At 42.2% G+C, this 22780-nt stretch overlaps 1 protein-coding gene across 8 annotated transcripts in view; it reads right to left on the bottom strand.

Annotated features, from left to right (window-relative positions):
• Positions 1-21023, bottom strand: part of LOC127007872 (glutamate receptor ionotropic, kainate 2-like) — a 172133-nt gene extending 151110 nt beyond the window's left edge. For 7 of the 8 annotated variants that reach the window (XM_050879304.1, XM_050879299.1, XM_050879300.1 and 4 more), the window contains exon 1: positions 16545-17178. In XM_050879304.1, the coding sequence (XP_050735261.1) occupies positions 16545-16668 (124 nt within the window). In that variant the 5' untranslated portion in view covers positions 16669-17178. Of the gene's footprint in view, positions 1-16544; positions 17179-21001 lie in introns of those variants that run through there. The other variant, XM_050879298.1, reaches the window with a different exon arrangement.
• Positions 21024-22780: the final 1757 nt, after the last annotated feature.

Genomic DNA, 22780 nt, shown 5'->3' with positions numbered 1-22780 from the left:
TTATCATGTTATTGAGTGACGTTATTGAGATGTTGACATAGATGATAAGAATGATGATGGGGAAGTAGAAGGAAGAGGAGGAGGATGATAGTGGTGATGATGAAGGAGGAGGTGGATACAAAAACATGGAAGAGGGGAAGGAGGAAGAGAAGATGATAGGAGAGGAAAAAAGAAGAAGAAGAAGAAGAAGAAGAGAGAGAGAGAGAGAGACCTCCCCCCTCCAGCACACTCACTCACACACACATAAGCATTCCATTCCTCCCCATCCCCATACACACAATCCCTCCCCTTTATCCTCCCTACCCATTCTCCTCCCCTTCCCTTCCCCCACCATCACACACATTTTTTTTACAGCAAAGGAGACAGTTCAAAGGCACACACAAAAAAATAAGACAATAATAAAAAAACCGGCTATGGAAAAAAAAAGACCGATAAGCAACAATAAAACACTGCAGCCCCAAACAATCTCACGCACCCACACCCACACACATACACACATACACACATACTGCACCATCACGACAAGTCACATCACAACACACAAGACCAGCAGAATCAGAATTGGAGCTGCCTCGACACTCCACATTCTTGCAGTCGCTTTGATAGACATTCCGACACGCGATGCACCGAACTTACGATAGAAAAAATAAAGGAATGATATAAAAGTTTGCATGCATGTCATACAGAGAGACAGAGAGAGAGAGAGAGAGAGAGAGTGTGTTGCTTGCGACCAGAGAAGGATAGAGATAAAAGGGAAAGAGAGATTAAAAGGAAAACAGATTGAAAAGACAAAATAGAGAAAAGGGAATGGGAGAAAAAGGGAGAGAAAAGAAGGGAAAAAGAAAAAAAAGAACGAGGAAAAAGAGAGAAAGAGAGAGAGAGAGAGAGAGCGCTAAACAAGTGACGGTGACAATAGGGAAACGACTTCATTTCCCTCCTTTAAGTTCTCTTCCGCTCCGTCATTTTTCCTCCTATCCATTTCCTCCCCTTCATCTCCTCTCTCTCTCTCTCTCTCTCTCTCTCTCTCTCTCTCTCTCTCTCTCTCTCTCTCTCTCTCTCTCTCTCTCTCTCTCTCTCATTAGGAAATTGTTAAAGGCATAGGGAATTAAATAAAGTAACAGAAAGGATGAAAGAATGAAGATGCTGGTTAACTCTTGCATTAGTGGGTGGGATACCATTATGAAAGGCTGTCGTGATATTCTCCTTCAGCAAAAGTTAAGGACATAAGAAGGAGGAAGGAGTTATAAAAGGGTTCTTGAGTGTACCTGTAAAGTTGATGAAAGAGTGAAAAATGTGGGTAACTCTTCCTTTAGTGAGTTGGACAGGAGAGGAATGACCTTGCTTTTATCTCCTCCTCAACATTCTCTTCATTCATAAACATCCCATGACCACATATCTATTTTTTTTCCTTTCTATATTATTTCTCTATACAATGTTACTTTTAGCTCATACAAACCCATCATTTCTATTTTATGTTTTATTTTTGTTCGCTCACCAATATATTTTTCTTTCTTTTTAATTTCCAGGTGAGTGGCATCAGGTGACCCTCCCGCTCTTCATCTACCTGTGCATCCTCTCCTCCCCTTACCCATAATGAGACAGGTAATTGTCCTCTCTCGGCTCCCCTTCCCCATTTCCCATTTCCGGAGAGTGAAAAGGAGGAGAAGGAGGAGGAGGAGGGTGAGGACGAGGTTTGGAGGAGGAGGAGAGAGAAGATGAGACACGAGGAAGAAAAAAATGAAGAGAATATATGTTACTTTTAGGATGGAAGAGAGAGAGAGAGAAGTAATACAATGAATATGAAACAAGAGGAAAAGACACTGATGGGAAGATACATGATATTTTTAGGACACGAAGAAGAGGAGGAAAAGAAGGAGAAGGAGATGGAGTCGAGAACATTAGAGAAACATGAGACAGCGCTGGAGGGAGGAAATGAGGGCAAGGAAAAGAAAGGGAAAGCGTAGGAGGAAATCATAAGTAAAGGGAAGAATATAAAGGAGGGGAAGAGGAAGGAAACAAAGGATGGATGGTAGGAAGGAAGTACAAGAATGAGAGATGATGTCAAGTGAAGGAAATAAAAAGAGAGAGAAAGAGATGTTAGGAGAGAAAATTGGAGAGGATAAAGGAGAGGAAGAAGAAAGAGAGAAAGGAGAGAAGGAAGGAGGTACAAGAATGAGTGATGATACAGAGTGTAGGAAATTTGAGAGAGAGAGAGAGAGAGAGAGATGTTACCCCTCATGCATTTCTCTTCTCTCTCTCCTCCTCTTCTTCCCCTTCCCCCTTCTCCCTCTTTTCCCTACTTCTCTCCCTTTCCCCCTCCCCTCTTCTTTACCCATTCCCCTTCCCTTTCTCCCTCTTTTCTTTACCCCTTCCTTCCTTTCCTCCTCTCTCTCCTCACGCTTCCTCCCTTTTCCTCTTCCCTCTCTTTTCCCTCCTCATCTCCCTTCCCCACCCCTCTTACTTACCCCTCCCCCTCCCTTTCCCATCTTTTTCCTCCCCCTCCTCTTCCCCCTCCCCCCTCCCCCCCCTCATCACATTACATTTCTGTCACTCAGGAACGTTAATTAAAAATCGCAGCGAGACGAAAGGTGTGAAAACGTGTGTGTGTTATATAATGCTGTGTGACGAGCCCCCGACTGCATCAATGGCTCTGTCTGTCTGTCTGTCTCTGTGTGTCTGTCTGGGTCTGTCTGGGTCTATCTCTATCTGTTTAGCTGTCTGTTTCTATCTGTCTGTCTGTGTCTGTGTGTGTGTCTGTCTTTCTATCTGTCTGTTTAAGTGTGTGTTTAACTGACTGTCTGTTTGTGTCTGTCTCTCTATATGTCTGTTGAGGTTTGTATTTCCATCTGTCTGTCTGTCTGTCTGTCTCCCTCTGTCTGTTTGTTTAGGTGTGTGTTTCTGTTTCTTGTTTATTATTATTATTTTTTTTTTATATTGTCTGTTTATAGTAATGCTGTTTTTAGTTGTTTGTTTGTTTGTTGTTGTTTCTTTTCTTTATTTAATGGCTTTTTCTGTTTTTGTTTTCTCCTGTTTTCCTCGGTTTTATTTTTATTTTTATTTTTTTATCTGTTTTCTCTACTCGTTTCTTGCTATTCCTTCTCCTTCCTTCTTTTCCTTCTTTCGTTTTTCTTGCTCTTCTTCTTGCTCTCTCTTTCATTTCTTTTCTTTTTTCTTTCCTTTCCTTTCCTTCCTTTCCCTTCTATTTTTCCTTTGCTATTTCGTCTATCCTTTACATCTTGCATCCATCCATTAATTCTCTGTATGTGTCTATGTGTCTATCGCTATCTATCTATGTCTTTCTTTATTTGTCTGTTTATTTGTAAGGCAAAGGCAAGCAGCTTCCGTCAGTGCATAGAAAACGAGCTTGAGTCACACACACACACACACACACACACACACACACACACACACACACACACACACATAACCTTCCTCGATATCTACAACACACCCGTCTCTCTCTCTCTCTCTCTCTCTCTCTCTCTCTCTCTCTCTCTCTCTCTCTCTCTCTCTCTCTCCAGGTCGCGTTTCCTGCTTCCCTCTTCCTTTTTATGCATCAAGAAAGATCAATCCTCTTCCCTAGCTCTCTATTTATCCTCCTCCTCCTCCTCCTCCTCCTCCTCCTCCTACAACTCCTCTCCTCCTCCCTCTCCTTATGCGAAAGTGATGGGCATTAGAGGGAGAAAAGGAATGGGAGGAGAAAATGAGAAGTTATAGAGGAAATTTGGACTTTAAGAGAAAATTGGAAGTTATATGCAGAGAGTGAGGTGATGGAGAAGAGAGGAGGAGAAGAGAGGAATTAAAGAGGAGCTAAGGAAAATTAGTGGAAAAGATAGAAGAGAGGAGATAAATAGAAATGAAGGAAGCAAAGGAAGGAAAGGGAAATGTGGGTTGGGAGGAGAATCAAGAAGGAAAGAAATAAAAGTAAGACGAATTGAAAGGGTAAACTAAAGAAAAGAGAGAGAGGAAAAGTGATGGAAAGATGAGGTAAAGGAACACACACAAAAAGGGACCAAATATAAGGAAATGAAGGAACGAACAGTATAAGAAAAAAACGGAAATTGAAAGAGGAAACAAAAGGAATAAAAAGGAGGGCGAGGAAAAAAATGAAGGTAAAGATAAATCATTGAGGGAGGAAAGAGGACAGGTTGAAGAGGAAGACAAGGGAGGAAAATAGAGAAAAAAACACACCTTGATCACCTGCTTGATGAGGAGGCAAAGCAATTCATTGGCGGCGAGGAGGAAGAAGAGGAGGAGGAGGAGGAGGAGGAGGAGGAGGGAAGACAATCAATAATAATAGAATAGAGAGAGCAAAGGATGAGGATTAGAAGAAAGAGGAATAGAAGAGGGAATAGGAGGAGGAGGAGGAGGAGGAGGAGGAGGAGAAGGAGGCTGATCTCTTTGAAGTTATCAGTCTGCGTCTCGTTTTATCTTCCTTGTCAGATAAGAGGAATGGAATTTGCGAAGGATTTTATTATTATTATTATTATTATTATTATTATTATTATTATTATTATTATTATTATTATTATTATTATTATTATTATTATTAGCAGTAGTAGTAATAGTAGTGGTGATGGTGCTCTCTCTCTCTCTCTCTCTCTCTCTCTCTCTCTCTCTCTCTCTCTTTACGTCATACTTATACCTTTGAGTGTAACATAACGGACTCGAAGATACATATTTATTGGGCTTCATCTCTCTCTCTCTCTCTCTCTCTCTCTCTCTCTCTCTCTCTCTCTCTCTCTCTCTCTCTCTCTCTCTCTCTCTCTCTCTCTCTCTCTCTCTCTCTCTCACGTAAAAACACAAATAAGAGAGAGAAGCCTTAGGTAGTGTGGTTGAAGGGGGCGTCCCACTTCTCTCTTTTGGTCGCGAGTGTTCCGTCGTGACACGTTCTGGTGGCTGTTGGCAATACTTCAACTCTCTCTCTCTCTCTCTCTCTCTCTCTCTCTCTCTCTCTCTCAGTATATTTTTTTTTCTCTTCAATTTTTGCCTTTTTTTCTTTTTTTATTGATTTGTTTATTCATTCATTCTTTATCTGTCTCTCATTTCTTTTTTCCTTCTCTTTTTTCCCTCATTTTGGTGTTTCTGTTTTCATCTTCATCATTTTCGTCCTTCCCGTTTCTTCACTTTTCATATTCCTTTACTTTTTATTTATTTTTTTATTTTCATCTTTTTCTTCGTTATCATTTTTTATTTCATTTTTATTTTTCCTTTTTCTGTTTCCCTGCTTTTATTTTATTTGCTTTTCTTTCCTTCTTCGTCTTGTCTTGTTGCTTTTACTGGGTCATTCTGTTGAAATATTTCGCTTTTACCACTCCTACACTCTCTCTCTCTCTCTCTCTCTCTCTCTCTCTCTCTCTCTCTCTCTCTCTCTCTCTCTCTCTCTCTCTCTCTCTCTCTCTCTCTCTCTCTCTCTCTCTCTCTCTCTCTCTCTCTCTCGTTCTTTCTTTCTCTGCTCACAAGTTTATATAAAGGCAGCGAAGAATTCTGGAGGTAGAGAAAGATGAGGAAGGAAGGAAGGAAGGAAGGGAAGAAGAAGAGAGAAGAGAAGGGACGTTATTCAAATGTGTGGACGTGCTAGGAATTAGGGAGCCTTTAAAGGAGGAAGAAGAGAAGGAAGAGAAGAAGGAGGAAGAGGAAGAAAAGAGAGAGAGAAAGATTCTTCATTTCTGCACCTGTTCAACGAGCTTATTAGGTTTGCACTGGGTTGTGGAGGTCAAGGTTGTTTGTTGTTGTTGCTACTACTACTACTACTACTACTACTACAACTACTACTACTACTACTACTACTACAACAACTACTACTACTACTACTACTACTACTACTACTACTACTACTACTACTACTACTACTACTACTACTACTACTACTACTACTACTACTAAGGGTGTTTCTTCTATTCTTTCATTTTCTCTCCAGTTTTCCTTTTTTCTCCTTTTTATTCCTTTCTTTATCTCCATTTTCCCATTTTTTCCTTTTTTCCTTTCCATTTTTCCCTTTTTTTTCCTTTTTTTTTATCTCGGTCTTTCCTTTTTTTCTTCCTTTTTCCTTTCTTTCCATTTTTCTTTTTATTCTCCTTTTTTCCTTTCTCTATCTACCTTTTTCCTTATTCTCCAATCTTCCTTTTTCTCCATATTTCATTCGTTTCTCCATTTTCCTTTTCTTCCATTTTCCTTTTTTCCATTTTCCTTTCTTTTTCACACCCTTTCTATTGATTCCCCCTAGTCTCCCTTTCCTCTATATTGCTATTTTCCTTGCCCTTGAACAGCCTCCTTTACTGTAAAAAAAAAAAAAAAACCTACAGCTATTAACAGATCACCAATAACGACGATAGACACAGACAGACTAATAGAAAGAGCCATACAGACAGACAGACTCACACAGAAAAGGGGATGGGATAAAGTACGAGATTTTCCTAATGAGGTAAGAGGGTAATTATAAAACGTGGGGTCCAATTTAACGTTTTTCTTCCCATTCTTGATGCGAGCCGCTGATGGGGGACTAAAACGTTCCTTCTCCGTCTCGTCTCTCGTCTACTCTTTATTCTTCTGTATTGTTTTATTGTTTGTTTTAGTGTTTTGGTGCGTCTGTGGTCCTTTGAATTAGTGAGGTCTCTTGTGTTGTTATTCGTGGTAGTGGTGAGTGGAAATGCGTGTTGTGGCTGTCAGGTATTTATAACTACTACTACTATTACTACTACTACTACTACTACATAATACAGTTACTATTTATATCCTTACTACTGCTTCTTTTGCTATTGCTAGTATCCCTCTTCATATACTCTTTTTTTTTTCTTCTTTTTTTCGTCTTCTTCAGCCTGTTCTCCATCTTCTTCCTTATCCAGTTCTTCTTCCTCGTCTTCTTCATCCTCTTTTTCAGCTCTTCTCCTTATTCTCCTTTATCCCCTTCTTCCTCCCCTTCTTCTGTAACTACTTCATCATCTCCATCCTCCTCTTTTTTCCTCCCCTTCTTCTTTTTCCTCATCTTCTCCTTCATCCTTTTCTTCTTTGTTCTCTACTTCATCCTTTTCTTCTTCATCTCCTTCTTCTTCTCCTACCTCTTTATCCTCTTTTTCTTTAACTGCTTCTTCATCCTCCTCTTCATCCTCCTCTTCTTCCTTTTCCTCTTCTTGTAATACACGGAAAACACGAAAAATATAACAAATTGGAGCATATTCTAATTTCCGTTTTGACTCAGCTTCCTGGGCTGTGGGAAGGACGCGAGGGAGAGTAACAGGGAGGGCGGTAGAGAGAGGGAGGGAGGGAAAGAGGGAGATGAGGAGGAGGACGGAGGTCGAAGAGAAGGAAAGGTTGGCAGGGAGAGAGGGAAAGTTCGCATGAGGGAGGGAGAGATTGAGATAATGGAAGGAGGGAGGGAATGAGAGAGAGAGAGAGAGAGAGAGAGAGAGAGAGAGAGAGAGAGAGAAGAAGGAAGAAAAGAAAGAGAGAGAGAAAGAGATAAGGAAGAGAGAGAGAGAGAGAGAGAGAGAGAGAGAGAGAGAGAGAGAAGGAAAGACTGGCGTAAAGAGAGAGAAATAATAAATGAGGAAGGGGAAAACGGAGATAAAGGAGGAGGAAGAGAAGAAGGGAGGAGAAGAAGAAAGTAAGGGAAGAAAAGAAGGAAGACAAGAAGGATGACAAAGAGAAAAAGAGAGAAGAAAGAAAATAAAGAGAGGAAGGGAAAGAGAGAAAAAAGAAAAAAGAGGGAAGAAGGGTTGAGAAGAAGGAAATGAAGGAAAAGAGGGAAAAAGGAAGAATGTCAGAGAGAGAAAGGGAGAAGAAAGAAAAGGAAGTGAGAGAGAAAGAGGGAAAAAAGAAAAAGAAGGGAAGAAGGGTTGAGAAAAAGGAAATGAAGGAAAAGAGGAAAAGGAAGAATGTCAGAGAGAAAAAGAGAGAAGAAAGAAAATGAAAAGAGGGAAGGAAAGAAGGAAAAAGAAAAGAAAGCCAACGATTGTAAAAGGAAGGGAGAAATACAGATAATGGAAGGAAGAAGGGAAGGAAGGGAAGGAAAGGAAAGGAAGGGAAGGTTGGCATGGCTCTGGGGACGAGGCGAGCCAGAAAGAACCATCCACACACACACACACACACACACACACACACACACACACACACACACACACACACACACACACACTATTCCGGTCCTTATGATGAACTATAGGCCGTTAATGTCATCTCTTGTTAGTGTTATTGTCGTTATTGTTATTGTTATTATTGTTATTATTATTTGGATTTCTATCGATGCTGATTTTTACGTGATGGCTAACGATGACATGTTCTCTCTCTCTCTCTCTCTCTCTCTCTCTCTCTCTCTCTCTCTCTCTCTCTCTCTCTCTCTCTCTCTCTCTCTTCCCTTCTACTTTCATGTTTTCTTTTTTATTGTTTTCTTTCTTGTTTCTTGTTTGTCTTATTCCTTCCTCCTCCTCCTCCTCCTCTCTCTCTCTCTCTCTCTCTCTCTCTCTCTCTCTCTCTCTCTCTCTCTCTCTCTCTCTCTCTCTCTCTCTCTCTCTCTCTCTCTCTCTCTCTCTCTCTCTCTCTCTCTCTCTCTCTCTCTCCGATATCGTGGCGCCTCCTGAATTCGGCAAAATCTGAGGAGCTAATTAGTGAACCATCATGATTTTCAACCCACGAGAGAGCAAAGGGGGAGGGGGGAATGAGGAGGGGGAGGGGGAGAAGGGGGGGAGGGAGTGAAGAAGATCAGAGGAGGTAAGGGACATGAGGGAAGTAAGTGAAGGGGGTGGGGTAGGGGGTAGTGGGATGAGAAGGGGGGAGAAAGGGGAGGGAGGAAGAGGAAGGAAGATCTGGGGTGAGAGGGGAAGTGATTAGGGGAGAGAGGAAAGGAGAAGGAGAAAATGAGAGATTAAGGAAGTATAATGTAGAAGATGATGATGAAGATGAACAAAAAATAGAAGGGGAAGAATAAGAAGGAGAAGGGATAAGAGAGGCTTGGATAAGTGAAAAGAGAAGGGAGGAGAAGAAGAGGGAAGAAAAGGAGAAGTAATTATGAACGATAATGGTAGATGAATGTGAAAGGGAAGGCTTAGGTGAAAAATGGATAAGATGAAGAAAAGGGGAGAAAAGGGTAAGGAGAGGAAAGTGAGAGAAGATGAAGGTCGAAAGGAAGACATAGATAAAAACGTGAAGAGAAACAGGGAAGAGGGAAGAAAAGTGAAGATATTAAGGAAGATGAGGTAGAAATTAGGGCTTAGATACAAAAGGGAAGAGAGAAGAAAAGAATGAAAGAGAAGTGGATAGAGAAGAAGAAAATGGAGAAGAGGATGAAGTAGCTATTGAAGAAGAGAGTGAAAAGAGGATGAAGAAAGAGGAAAAAGAGGATGAAGAAGACGAAGATGAAGACGGGGATGAAGATGAAGTAAAAGAGAATGAAGAACAAAAGGATAAAGATTACAGTGAGGAAGGTTACGAAAAGAGGAAGAAAGGAGAGGAAAGAAAATAGAGAAGAAGGTTATTAAATGAGCAAAAAGGAAGAAGAGGGAAGGTAGTGAGGCAGGTTATGTAAGGGAAGGTGAGGTGGAGGAGGACGGTACAGGTGGAAGGGGGAGGTAGAGAGGTGGAGGAGGAGGAGGAGGAGGAGGGAGAGAAAAACAAAGGATGAGGAAACGGGGAGAGGAAGGAAGAGGGGATGAGGAGGGAAATGAGGAGTTTAAAAATGGAGGAGTGGAGATAAATTCCTGGCCCGGGAGAGAGAGAGAGAGAGAGAGAGAGAATCCTACACGTGCTGAGTTAGCTTGCTTAGGTACACACACACACACACACACACACACACACACACACACACATACACACACGGTACAAACAAGGCAACAAAAGAAGAAAGGAAGGAAGGGAATAAGAGAGAGAGAGAGAGAGAGAGAGAGAGAGAGAGAGAGAGCATGTATAGACAGTGGAATCAGGGCTGGAACCTATATCCTGAGTCCCTTGTAGAATCCGATCCTGTTAGCTTCACCTTTTATCGCGTCTGGAGGGTCAGGGAACGTGTCTGCTGCGGGTCATGACACTTTTATCTCCATTGTTTTTTTCTCTCCAAGCGAATGAGTGTTTGAGAGGGATGAGAAGGGAGGAGAGAGGGAGGAAGGGAGAGGGAGAGAGAAGGGAAGGATGCTGAAGGGATGTGGATGATTAGAGTGAGAGCTTGTAACGAAAAGAAAAAGAGGGACAGATAGAGGAATAGCTAGATAAGTAGAAAGATCAATAGGTAGATATAGATAGATAGGTATAGGGAGAGAGAAGGGATGGGAATGAATAGAGTGAAAGCTTGTAAGGAATAGAATAAGAGGGACAGATAGACAGATAGATAGATATAGATAGATAGATGGATTAGCACTGAAGTAGGATTTAGAAAGCTTAATCTTTATCTTTCTCAAATATGGAAAGAGATAGATAGATAGATAAAGAGAAAGATAAGCAGACAGAAAGATAGAGTTAGAGATAATAACTTACTAACAAACAAAGATTAATCCAAAACAGCGATACAGACACACACACAAAAAAAAGCTATATAGAGACAGACAGACACACACAGTAGTACTCACAAGACAATACACTTAACAGTCAGTTCAAACCAATTTACTCAGTCCATCTCAATCACCCAAACAGACAAGCAAATAGGAAAACTTAACTAAATCACAAAGCCAAATTATTATCCCCAAATCTATCCCTTAACCGACATTATCTCATCCCTCCCCTTTACCTTCGTCCCTCTTTCCCCTTTTCTTTATCTCCTTCTATTCTCATCTACCTTTATCCTTCCCTATTACTTCTCCTATTCTTCCCTCTTCTTCATCTCCCTTCCTCCTCCTCCTCCTTCTCTTTATTTCAACACACACACACACACACACACACACACACACACACACACACACACACACACACACACACACACACACACACACACACACACACACACACACTCACATACAAAAAATGATCCTAAAACACACTCACAAAAACACAACCACAAAACTATTCCTTAACCCAAACTCTCCTCCCCCTTCTCCCCTTTCTCTCAACACTAAAAATAATTAAAAAAAACTCCCACGTCCCTTCCCACAAAACTATTTCTTAACCTCTCCTCTCCTCCTTCTTCTCCTCTTTACATCAACACCTTAAAAAAGAAGAAAAAACAAAAAACCTTCCACGTCCACACCCAGCAAAACTATTCCTTAACATAAACTCCCGTACTCGTCCTCCTCTGTACCTCACCACCAACAACAAAAAATAACTCCCACGTCCCTTCAGACCCCAAAATTTCTCCTCCCTACCTGGGCCAGCGAGCGAGCGGGTGAATCTGGCTGAGCATGGCGACCCAATAGATTTAGTTCTTATTCATGCGGCGGGAGGATTTTTTTAGCGCGCCCCTCAATGGCTCGCTTTATTAAGGGGGGCAACTTAGCGTCCCCGGGTCTTTCCGATGCGTCGTGGTGCAGGCAGGCTCGGGGCTCTGTTTGATGAGGTCATTCAATAGTGAGGGAGTGAGGGAGGGAGGGAGGGAATGAATGGAGATAGGAGGGAGGGACTAAAAGAGGAGAGGAAGGACGGTGGGTGGGAGGGACAGGAAGGAAGGAATGAGGGAATGGAGGGAAGCAGGGAGAGTGGGAGGGAGAGGAGCAGGGAGAGAGGGGATGAATGAAGGGGAGGAGGGAGGGAGGGAAGACTGATGGAAATGAATGAAGGGAAGGAATGTGGAAGGATGGGAGAAAGAGAGGAGGAGGACAGGAGGGAATGAATGGAGGATGAGAGGGATGAAGAAAGGGTACAGGATGAAAAGAAGGAAGAAGAAAGAATGAAAAAAGGAAGAGAGGAGAGAGTAGATAGAGTAGAAAGGAGGAAGGAAGCACGTGATAGATAAATAGATAGATAGAAAGATAGTGAGAAAAGAATAGATAAACATACTGACGATTAAGTAGATATACATAGCTTCCAGTATGTGTGTATATGCGTATGTGTGTGCGGGTGCAAATGTATGATCCCCGTAGCTATAGATATCACGGCTGTCTGTTGGTCTTGCTTTCACGGCTCACACGGCAAGAAAACGTACGAGTCGACCGTGTTCACAAGCGGTATTTTCCCGTTAATGTTTTTCCTGATTAGTCTTCCATACAAATCTTTTAATTTTCTTCCCTGTTTTCCTTTTTTTCTGTGGTTATTTGTGTTTTTTTCCTTGATATTTTCCTTTATTCTTTCTTTGCTGTTGTCTTGTTATTCTCTGTCAAACACGTACATACATACATACATACATACATACATACATACATACATACATACACACACACACACACACACACACACACACACACACACACACACACACACACACACACACACACACACACACACACACACACACACACACACACAGTCATGCAATCTAAGGTTTATTTCCTCTCCTGCATCTCCTCTCGCACCTCCTCCTCTTTCTCCTCCTCCTCCTCCTCTTCCCTTTCCTCCATCACCTCTGTATTCTCCTCCTCCTGCCTCCTCCTCCTCCTCCTCCTCCTCTTCCTTCTCATATCGCTTCCGTCTTTGCATATCCGCCTTTACCTCTTCCTCCTCCTTCTCCTCTTCCTTCTCCGCCTCCTTCGCCTCCTTCTCCTCCTTCCCTGTCTCCCACGTGATTGACTGAAGGACTCGCACCTGCTCTCCTTCCCTTCCTTCCTTCCCTCCCTTCACCCTGCTCCTTCCTTACCATACCCTTCCCTTCTTTCCCTCCTCCCCTCCTTATCCTACCTCACTCTGTCCTAAACCATTCCATTGTCTTCCTTTTTAAATTTTTTTCTGCTTCTTCTTCTTCTTCTTCTTCTTCTTCTTCTTCTTCTTCTTCTTCTTCTTCTTCTTCAGGAGTTATTTCTCGAATAGGGTTGCTCGCCACTGGAACAGCCTCCCTGCAGAAGTGGTTAGCGCAGAGAGCATCAACTCATTCAAGAAACGCATTGATCGCCACTTTGCTGCAACGGGAGTGAACTGAAGGTATCCAAGAGTAGGTACACAAGTGCTTTAATCCTTCCCTGCAAGCCACTCCTATGGCAAACGGATTGATTAAATCACTGAACGCAGGCAGCCTAGTAATGAGCCAACAGGCTTTCTGCCGCCTGCTAGTCCATGTTTCCATACCCTCCTCTTCCTCTTCCCCTTCCCCTTAACTGCTTGTCATCATTTCCTCCTCAGACAGACAGGCGGGCACACACACACACACACACACACACACACACACACACACACACACACACACACACACACATAAACACACAAACACACACATACGTATTTCCCCTCCAGTATTCTGTCTCCTAAAAAAAAAAAAAAAATCCCTCAAGGGTGTGTGTGTGTGTGTGTGTGTGTGTGTGTGTGTGTATCTGATGGGATGGTCTTTTATTTTCTTGTTTTTTGCTTCAGGGTGAGTTACTCTCTCTCTCTCTCTCTCTCTCTCTCTCTCTCTCTCTCGTTCCCTCATTTTCTTTTATTCTTTTCCTCCTCTTCTTCCTACATTTATTTTCCTTCTTGTTATTGTTCGTTCGTTCCTTGTTTGTCTATTTTTCCTCTTTCATATTCCTGTTTTCCTTCTGTATCTTTTTCCTCCTCCTCCTCCTCCTCCTCCTCCTCCATATCAAGGGAAAAATTCAACTCTAAAGGGAGGCTGTTCTTTCCCTCTCCTCCTTTACCTTCCCTTTCCTTCTTCCTCTTCCTCTCCCTCCCACTGTTTTTGGCGAGAGTCCATGAGGGGGATTCTCTCTCTCTCTCTCTCTCTCTCTCTCTCTCTCTCTCTCTCTCTCTCTCTCTCTCTCTCTCTCTCTCTCTCTCTCTCTCTCTCTCTCTCTCTCTCTCTCTCTCTCTCTCTCTCTCTCTCGTTTCTTTGAGCTTGACTTTATCGCATTTTCTTCTTCTATTCCATTTTCCGTTTTCTGAATATTATTTTTACTTCCTGCTCAAGTATTTCCTCTGCTGGCTTTTCCTCCTGCTTTCGGCCGCCCTCCTCCTTCTGCTGAATGTTTTTTTCCTTCCTCTCTCCAAGATATGTTTCCACCACGATTTAGCTTGTCCCTACTTTTTTTTCTCGCTCTTTTTTCTCTTTACTCTTTGTTTGTTTCCTCTTTTGCCTCCTTCTTTTCTGTTTGTATTTCTGTCTTTCTTTATTTTTTAATTTTTGTTTTCTTTTTTTTGTGGTACAGCTTCCTTTTTTTGTACTATTTTATTCTTTTCTTCTTTTTTTTTTGTGTGTGAGTTTGTCCGTGTTTTGTTTCCTCTTCTGCTTTATTCTTTCTGTCTGTATTTCGAAATTTCTGTTTTTCTTTGTTTTGTTTTCTTTTTTATTATTTATGATGCAGCTTCCTTTCTCTATCTTTCTATTACAATCTTTCTTTTTCTTTCTGGTTTTTATTTTGTGTGTTTTCTCTTCTGTTTCCTTCTCTCTATCTCTGTATTTCTATCATTCTTTGTTTTTCCTTATTTTTTGGTTTCTTTTTTTGTTATGCAGCTTCCTTTTTCTGTCTTTATTTCACTCTTTCTTTTTTTCTTTTTTTCTTTTTCTCATCTGCTTCCTTCTTTCTATTTCTGTATTTCTTTCATTCTTTGTTTTTCCTTATTTTTAGTTTCCTTTTTTTTGTGACGCGGCTTCCTCTTTCTTTCTATCTCATTCTTTTTTTCTCTCTACTTTGTTATGTTTTGTTTTATTTAGTCTCCTTGTTTCCTTTTCCTTCTTTGTAGGTTTGTATTTCTTTCATTCCATTATTTATTATTTTTTTTAAATTCTGCGTCTCTTTGTTTATTTCCTCTTTTGCTTCCTTCTCTCTCTCTCTCTCTCTCTCTCTCTCTCTCTCTCTCTCTCTCTCTCTCTCTCTCTCTCTCTCTCTCTCTCTCTCTCTCTCTCTCTCTCTCTTCTTTTTCCTTACTCTCTCTGGCCCCCACCTCCTCTTTTCCTCTTTTTCCTCTTTCTCTTTCCATCTTTGTATTTCTCTCTTTTATTCTTTGTTTTATTTTTGCATTGCTTACTTTCACACTCCCTTCCCTTCCATTTTTAGTTGGCATGTGCTCTCCCCTTTCCCTTCCCAACCCTTACCCTGCCCCCTCACCCCTTCCCTAACCGATCACTTTCCCTTTTCCCTCTCCCTGTCTCCCCTTCCTCCTGTCACCTGTCGGGCTCAACACCTGGAGTGGTTTTGACGCTTTGGACAGGCGAGTGTTTCTACGGTATATGAATTTTTGGTTTGTGTGCATGTGCTTGAGGGGTGGGTAGGTGTGTGTGTGGGCGTTGTGTGTGTGTGTGTGTGTGTGTGTGTGTGTGTGTGTGTGTGTGTGTGTGTGTTAAAGCAGTTAAACTTTGCAAATTGATATATTTCCTTAAGTCATGTTAACTTGACCTCTTGTAAGTGATGTTGATAATTCTAACGGAAGGAAAAAGAAAAAAATATATCATTGTCTTCTTATTCGTCTTTCTTTTTACTTCTTTCTCTTTGCAATTCTCTCAAAAAGAAGGAAAATACATATACTATTCTTTTTCTTCTTCCTCTCCTCTTCGTCTTCCTCTTTGCAATTCTGACATGAAAAAAGAAAAATAACATATGAGAAACGAAGCTTGTGGTTGTTGTTTGAGTATGCATGTATGTATATATGTATGTATTTATGTATGAGTGAGTGAGTGTCCCTAAGACTCGCCTGCGCCAATAACAATCATGGGCCGACTGACGCCTCCCTTCAAGACAACAGACTGGCGCTGCGGGCTGCCTATACGAGAGGAAAAACACGTGCGATCGTTAGGCTGGTGGCGCTGCAGACACAGGAACACAACGGATGGGCGTCATTACCCCCCCTCCCCCCCAGAAAAAAAAAGAAAAAAAAGAGTCGTCTATGGGCGTGTATGTTAAAATAAATATGTAGGATTTTTTGTGGAGTTCTGCTTCACCCAATATCGTAAAATGGCAGATGGTAGTCATTGCCACCCCCCGAAAAATGCTTCTATGGAGTTCATGTAAAAAAATTAGGTTTCATATTTACGGTTATGCTGCGCTGAATATTAGAAAACGGCAGATGGGAGTCATTGCCCCAAAGAAAAAGCGTCTATGGTCTTGGTATATGAAAAAAATATGTATGTTTTTATAACTATGCTGTACTTAAATGTAGAAAAATGGCAGATGATTGTTATCTTAAAAAAAAGGTGGTTCACGGTACGTATGAAAGTGCTTATTAGGTATGGGGGAGGCAGTGGCTGAGTGGTTAGCGTGTCGGCGCGGCGTCCAGGAGGAGGGTTTGCGTCCCGCCCGCCGCCACTAGATGGGATTTTTCAGTCACAGCAGAGTGCCTTAAGGCTACCCACACGCTGTCCAGGAGACCACCGATCAACCTGGACTCTTGATTCTCTCTCAAAAGAGGGGATCAGAGATGAGCTCCTAGGGCTGGCATGAGGCAAGCAAGATGGCATCACTATAAACACTTGACCAGCGCCATAACATATTGGGGCTGACCATCATGCCCCACCAAGAAAGCCTACCGGTACCATAGGGTGAGCTTAAGACATAAAAACGCATACTCACCTATCCTAATGACAGGTGGGAGGGCCGTGACGCCAGGTAGAAGCAGCAGGAACAGGTGGGCGGCGGTGACGAGCAGGAGGGCAGGCCAGAGCAGCGTGGGGGTGCCAGGGGGGAGGCGTGCCATGCTGCCGGACACACAGACACTCGCGCAGACACACGGACACACGCGCGGTTAACTCATGTGGCTTCCCAGTTCATTTTAGGTCACAGTGGAGGGAGAGAGGGCGATGAAGGCTCCATGGAAGTCCCTCTCTCGTAGTTGTGTATGGAAAGATTGTTGTAGCGAAGTGAAGAAAAGAAACACAAACACATGCACTCCAAAGGCTTCAAGGATCACTTTAAGCCACAGTTGAGGGAGATAAATAAAGACTGTTGCTCCATATGAACCACTTTCCTTCAGTCTTGGGTCCTAGTAGAGTTTGTGAATATTCTTCGAGGGGAGTAACGCAAGTAAAAAACACACACACGAACACACGACTATTTTCTCAGGCTTCCCAGTTCACTTTAAATTACAGTTGAAGGAAATAAAGGAAGGTTGTCGCTTCATATTAACCTCTTTTTCCTCGGTTCTTGGGTCGATGTCTAGTGTGGAGGGAAGATGCTACGAGAGAGAGAATGGAAAAGACTGAAGAAGACACTCGTACACACACACACACACACACACACACACACACACACACACACACACACACACACACACACACACACACACACACACACACACACACTCGGTGACTCATCAGGCTTCCCAGCTTACGTTAGGTCACAGATGAGGGGGGGAGAGAGGTTCGAATACTCCATACGAACTTGTACCATTTTGCTATTCTGTTTTGTTTGTCTGGTGTTCGGAAAAAAAAATGTTGCCGTAGTATTGCAATGAAGTGCTCGAAAAAGATAAATATCGTAGTAATATCAAAATAGGAAGTGTTCGGAAAAAGAAAATGGGAAGAGGAGGGACTTGAAGGGCGCTAATGGAACGAGTGTGTTAAGAAGAAATTAATTGAGTAGAGATCATAATACTAAGAAAATATGGATAAGTAGGAAATAAGAAAGAATAAATAAAGGGGCGTATTTTCAGCGCCTGGTCGGTAAAAAAAAAGCGTTCGTAGGAGAAGAAAAAGAGAAAATGAGAGGATAAAAAACGGATTAATAAGGAAAACTATAATAAAGAAAACAAGAATAAAAAGGAAATAAAGAAGAATAAGTAAAGGGACGTATTTTCAGCGGCCAGGCGATATCAAGGAGAAAGAAAAAGCGTTCGTAGGAAAAGAAAAAGAAAATGAGAGGAGAAAAAAACGCATTAATAAGGAAAACTATAATAAAGAAACAAGAATAAGAAAGTAAATAAAGAAAAGTAAAGGAACGTATATTTTCCGTGTCCAGGCGATATCGGGAGAAAGAAAAAAGCGTTCCTGGGAGAAGAGAAAGAGAAAAGGGAGAGAAAACGGATAAGATATTGCCGGCAGCGCCCAGGTAGAGGCTTCGGCAGGTGTACGCGGACAGGTGGCCACGGACAGACACAAAACAGGGAGGCTGGATGGGTGGAGAACAGGGAGTCTAGAGGAAGGGTGGGGTCGATGCAAAGGGAAGGCGTGATCGTGGAGGTGATTCTGTCTTTTCTCGGTTAGTTTGTGTTGTCGAGAACGAAGTATTTGCAAGACTACATCACATGGGAATATTTTGGCTTCGTTTTCTTTGCATTTTTGGTTTTCGTTTTGACACTGAAGTAGATATTTGACTTTTTTGTAGAATGTTTTGAATAATTTATCAGGGAGGAAGAGAGAGACCTTTCTTTAAAATTGACACCTCTCCTCCCAAAATTGACCCCTCTTTCGGCCACCTCCTTGGATTCTTTTTAGGAGCAGCGAGTAGCGGGATCTTTTTTTATTGTTTCCTTTTTTTTGTGCCCTTGAGCTGTCTCCTTTGTTGTAAAAAAAAATATCAATCTCTAAAGCTATCTCACTCTCACACTTTTCAACTCATCCTCTAACCCTCTTTCTCACTCCACTGTCTCCGTTTTGTCAAGAAATATGAGATATCTTTTTCTTATCTAGTTATCCACATAGTATCTCCAAGGCTATCTCTCCCTCACACTTTTCAACTCAACTTATCCTCTTTGCCTCTCTTTCTCACTCCTCTTCATTCGTTTTGGTAGTTTGAGATATCTTTTCCGTGTCTTTCGTTATCGGTCTAGTTATCTCTCCAAAACTATCTCTCCTTCACGCTTTCAAACTCATCTCATCTTCTATCTCCTTCTCTCTTTCTCATTGTTCATTCTCAACCCTCTCTCTCTCTTTCTCACTTTTCTTCCTTCCTTTCTTACCCACTTCTCTCTTTTTCTTATTCTTCATCCTACTCCTCGCTTTCTCTACCCTTCTCTCCCCCCCTCCCTCTCTCTCTCTGCTTCCTTACTTCCGTACCCCTCTCTCTCTTTCTCATTCTTTATCCATCCCCCTTCTCGCTTTCTCATTCTCTACCCCACTCCCTCTCTCTATTTCTCAGTCTTTTTCCTTCCTTCCTTCCTTTCCTTCTCTCTTTCTCATCCTCTGCTTCTCCCGCTCTCTCCTCTCACTCCGCTTCCGTCTTTCCTTACTTTCCTACTCACTTTCTCGTCCTCTGCCCCTACCCCCCTCTCTGTTTCTCACTTTACTTGCTTTTCCTCTCTATTTCTCATTCTTTACCTCTCCCCTTCTCTCCCTCTCTCATCCAACTTCCTTTCGTTCTTTCCTTCTCTCTCTCCTTCTCTACCCAACCTCTTTCTCTCTCACCCAACTTCCTTCCTTCCGTCCTTTCCTTCTCTTTCTTTCTCATACTCTATCCCACCTCTTTCTCTCCCACCCAACTTCCTTCCTTCCGTCCTTTCCTTCTCTTTCTTTCTCATACTCTATCCCACCTCTTTCTCTCTCACCCAACTTCCTTCCTTCCGTCCTTTCCTTCCCTCTCTCTCGTCGCTCGGGGAATTAAACGCCGACGAACACAATTCACATTTCCACTCGTTCCAGGTGTCCACAGTCCCACCGAGAGGCTGACGGAGCGAGGCGGCGGGACTCACTTGTTTCTCTGGCTTTTCCGTGTCTCTCTTTCTCAGGGGGGTCTTTTACGTCTTATTAGAGCGGGGTTTATGTGTGTGTTTGTGTTGTGTTCGCTTTCCTTTGTTGGTGTTTTGCGTTGAGTTATAAGGGGAGTTTTGAATGAGTGTTTAAGTGTGTGTGTGTGTGTGTGTGTGTGTGTGTGTGTGTGTGTGTGTGTGTGTGTGTGTGTGTGTGTGTGTGTGTGTGTGTCGTGAAGGGAATAAAAAAAACTCGAAATCGAACACTTGTTGATTCTCTCTCTCTCTCTCTCTCTCTCTCTCTCTCTCTCTCTCTCTCTCTCTCTCTCTCTCTCTCTCTCTCTCTCTCTCTCTCTCTCTCTCTCTCTCTGTTTGTCTGTCTGTCTGTCAGTCTTTCAATTAACAGTAAGTAAATCAGCCAATCAGTCGGTGTTGTCTCTCTGTTTGTTTGTATCTGTGTTTGTCTATGTTTGCATGTTTGTATGTACGTCTGTCTGTATCTGTCTATGTCTGTTTGCCTTGCTGTCTTTCTGTGTGTTTGTTTCTGTCTCTCGCTCTCGCTCTCTCTGTCTCTGTCCCTAAGTTGTTTTCCTTGCTGTCTTTTTGTCTTTCCTTCTGTCTCTCTCTACTCATGTTGCTGTTTGCCTCCCTGTCTTTCTGTCTAATTCTCTGTCTCTTTCTCTCTCTTCCCATGTTGATGTTTGCCTCCCTGTCTTTCTGTCTAATTATGTCTCTTTCTCTCTCTCTTCCCGTGTTGCTGTTTGCCTCCCTGTCTTTATGTCTAATTCTCTGTCTCTTTCTCTCTCCATGTTGCTGTTTGCCTCCCTGTCTTTGTCAAATTCTCTGTCTCTCTTTCTCTCTCTCTCTCCATGTTTGCCTCACTGTCTTTCTGTCTGCTTGTTTCTCTGTCTCTTTGTCTCCCCCCATGTTGCTGTTTTCCTCCCTGTCTTTCTGTCTGCCTGCTTCTCTGTCTCTCTTTCTCTCTTTCTCCCCATTTTCCTGTTCGCTACAATTAACACGTTCTTTCATCACTGCAGTTGACGCACCATTTTCACAACACTCATCACCGCGCGCCTCGACTCCACTCAAACACACCCAACACAACACACACAGCTCACCGTCCCACCGCAACGCACCACAACACCTCTCACGTTAGCTCTCGCATGTTTCCTCTTCGTACACACAAAAAGGGTTAATTCATTTCTCTTTCTTATTTCTGGCAAACGTTTTAATCTTAACGTTTTTTTCCTCCTCTCCACGGGTTAGTAGCATGTGTGGGTGAGAGTTTTACCGCGAGGAAAGTGATGCTAGAGGGAAGGAGGGAGGGAGGGAGGGAGGGAGAGGCTGGCACTGCACTTGTTATCACGGCTCACGGCCAGAGAGCGAAAGAGAGAGCGATGTTACGTACGTCCTCTCTCTACGACGACCGCGGCGCTACTGAACTTCTCGACCTACCTACACGCAGCTTAGACACACACACACACACACACACACACACACGCACACGACCCACCCACGTACAGACATACACAATCAGACACATACATACTTGCATCTCCTCTTCCCTCACACACTTTATCTCGCAAACACACACACTCTCTCTCTCTCTCTCTCTCTCTCTCTCTCTCTCTCTCTCTCTCTCTCTCTCTCTCTCTCATATCCTGTCACATTTTCTTTTATTTCTCCGTCTGTGTTTGTCTTTTTTTTCACTTGTTCATCATCATCATCATCATCATCATCATTAGTAATTAGTCTCGTGAGTGTAGAAGGCGGAAGTTGATGGAGATGATGATAGTGATGATGGTGATAATAGTGGTGGTGGTGATGGTGGTGTGGCTTCATTTAATTGGGTCTATACGTGGACGAAATTAATGCATTCAAAGCCGTATTAGAGAGACTTTATAGATTTAGTCATTGATTTGCGAATTTACGAATGTCATGAGTTTTCTCCTTTTCTTCCTTTATATTTGTTTGCGTGGTGTTCCTTTTCCATTTTTTTCCTTTCAATAACTTTTCATGATAATAACGAGAGAATTTAGTTATAGAAGAAATATTAACGATTAGAGCATTACACTCCTCCTTCCACTTCTACTACTACTACTACTACTACTACTACTACTGACGAAACAACATTTATTAGTATTTTTATCACCAGTTTCATTATCATAAGTTAATAAAATCACCATAGAAATATAACGTAAGAAATGCGTAACTAGATATTTTGCTCCATCAATCTACCTGTCTGTTCATCTACCTATCCACCTGTATATATATGTTTATCTGCACCATTCATTCTGTCCATCTTTATCTATCTGTATGTATCCATGTTTCCTGTTTATTGTTTCCCCTTTCCTTCTTTCTTTCATTTTCTTATTCCTTTCTTTCTTTTTTCTTTCTTTGTTTCATTCACTCATTCTTTCTTATTCCTTTCTTTCCTTCTTCCTTTGTTTCATTCACTCATTCTTTCTTCTTCCTTTCTTTCCTTCTTCCTTTGTTTCATTCACTCATTCAGTTATTTCTTCCTACTTAGTTTCTTTTTTCTTTCTACCTCTAACTGTTTATTTCCTTGTTTTATCATTTATTTTTCTTAACACATTTCTCTTTATCCCCATCCCTTGCAATACATATAAAACAAACACGGGTTCCTTTTTTTCTCTGGACTATTTTCCACCTTTTCTTCTCGAGAGCTCGTAATAAGAAAACGCATTCCTTCATCTTTTTCATTCCTCCTAACACGAGAGAGAGAGAGAGAGCGAGACCATTCTCCACCTCAGTTATTTTTTCCTCTCCCTCCCTCTCATTACTCTCCTTTCCCTCCAGCTATGCTCCTCAGACAACTCTTCTTTCCTCCAACTCTCCTCCTCCTCCTCCTCCTCTTTTTCCTAAACCTCCTTAGACCGCCTGAAGGATATGAACCCCGCGGAGAGAGAGAGAGAGAGAGAGAGAGAGAGAGAGAGAGAGAGAGAGAGAGAGAGAGTGGAATACATACTTAATTAGCTCAGCCAGGTGTAGGAGGAGAGGTGGAGTCACGTGGTAAAGAAGTAAGCAACCATCGCACATGTACACACACACACACACACACACACACACACACACACACACACACACACACACACACACACACACACACACACACACACACACGTAACACGGTCATACGTCTTCAAAATGGGAAAGGAAGGGTTAT

This window comes from Eriocheir sinensis, chromosome 36, assembly GCF_024679095.1.
Source record: "Eriocheir sinensis breed Jianghai 21 chromosome 36, ASM2467909v1, whole genome shotgun sequence".
Classification (NCBI taxonomy): Eukaryota; Metazoa; Arthropoda; class Malacostraca; order Decapoda; family Varunidae; genus Eriocheir; species Eriocheir sinensis.
The sequence above is the reverse complement of the archived record's forward strand: the minus strand, read 5'-3'. Positions and strand labels throughout refer to the sequence as shown.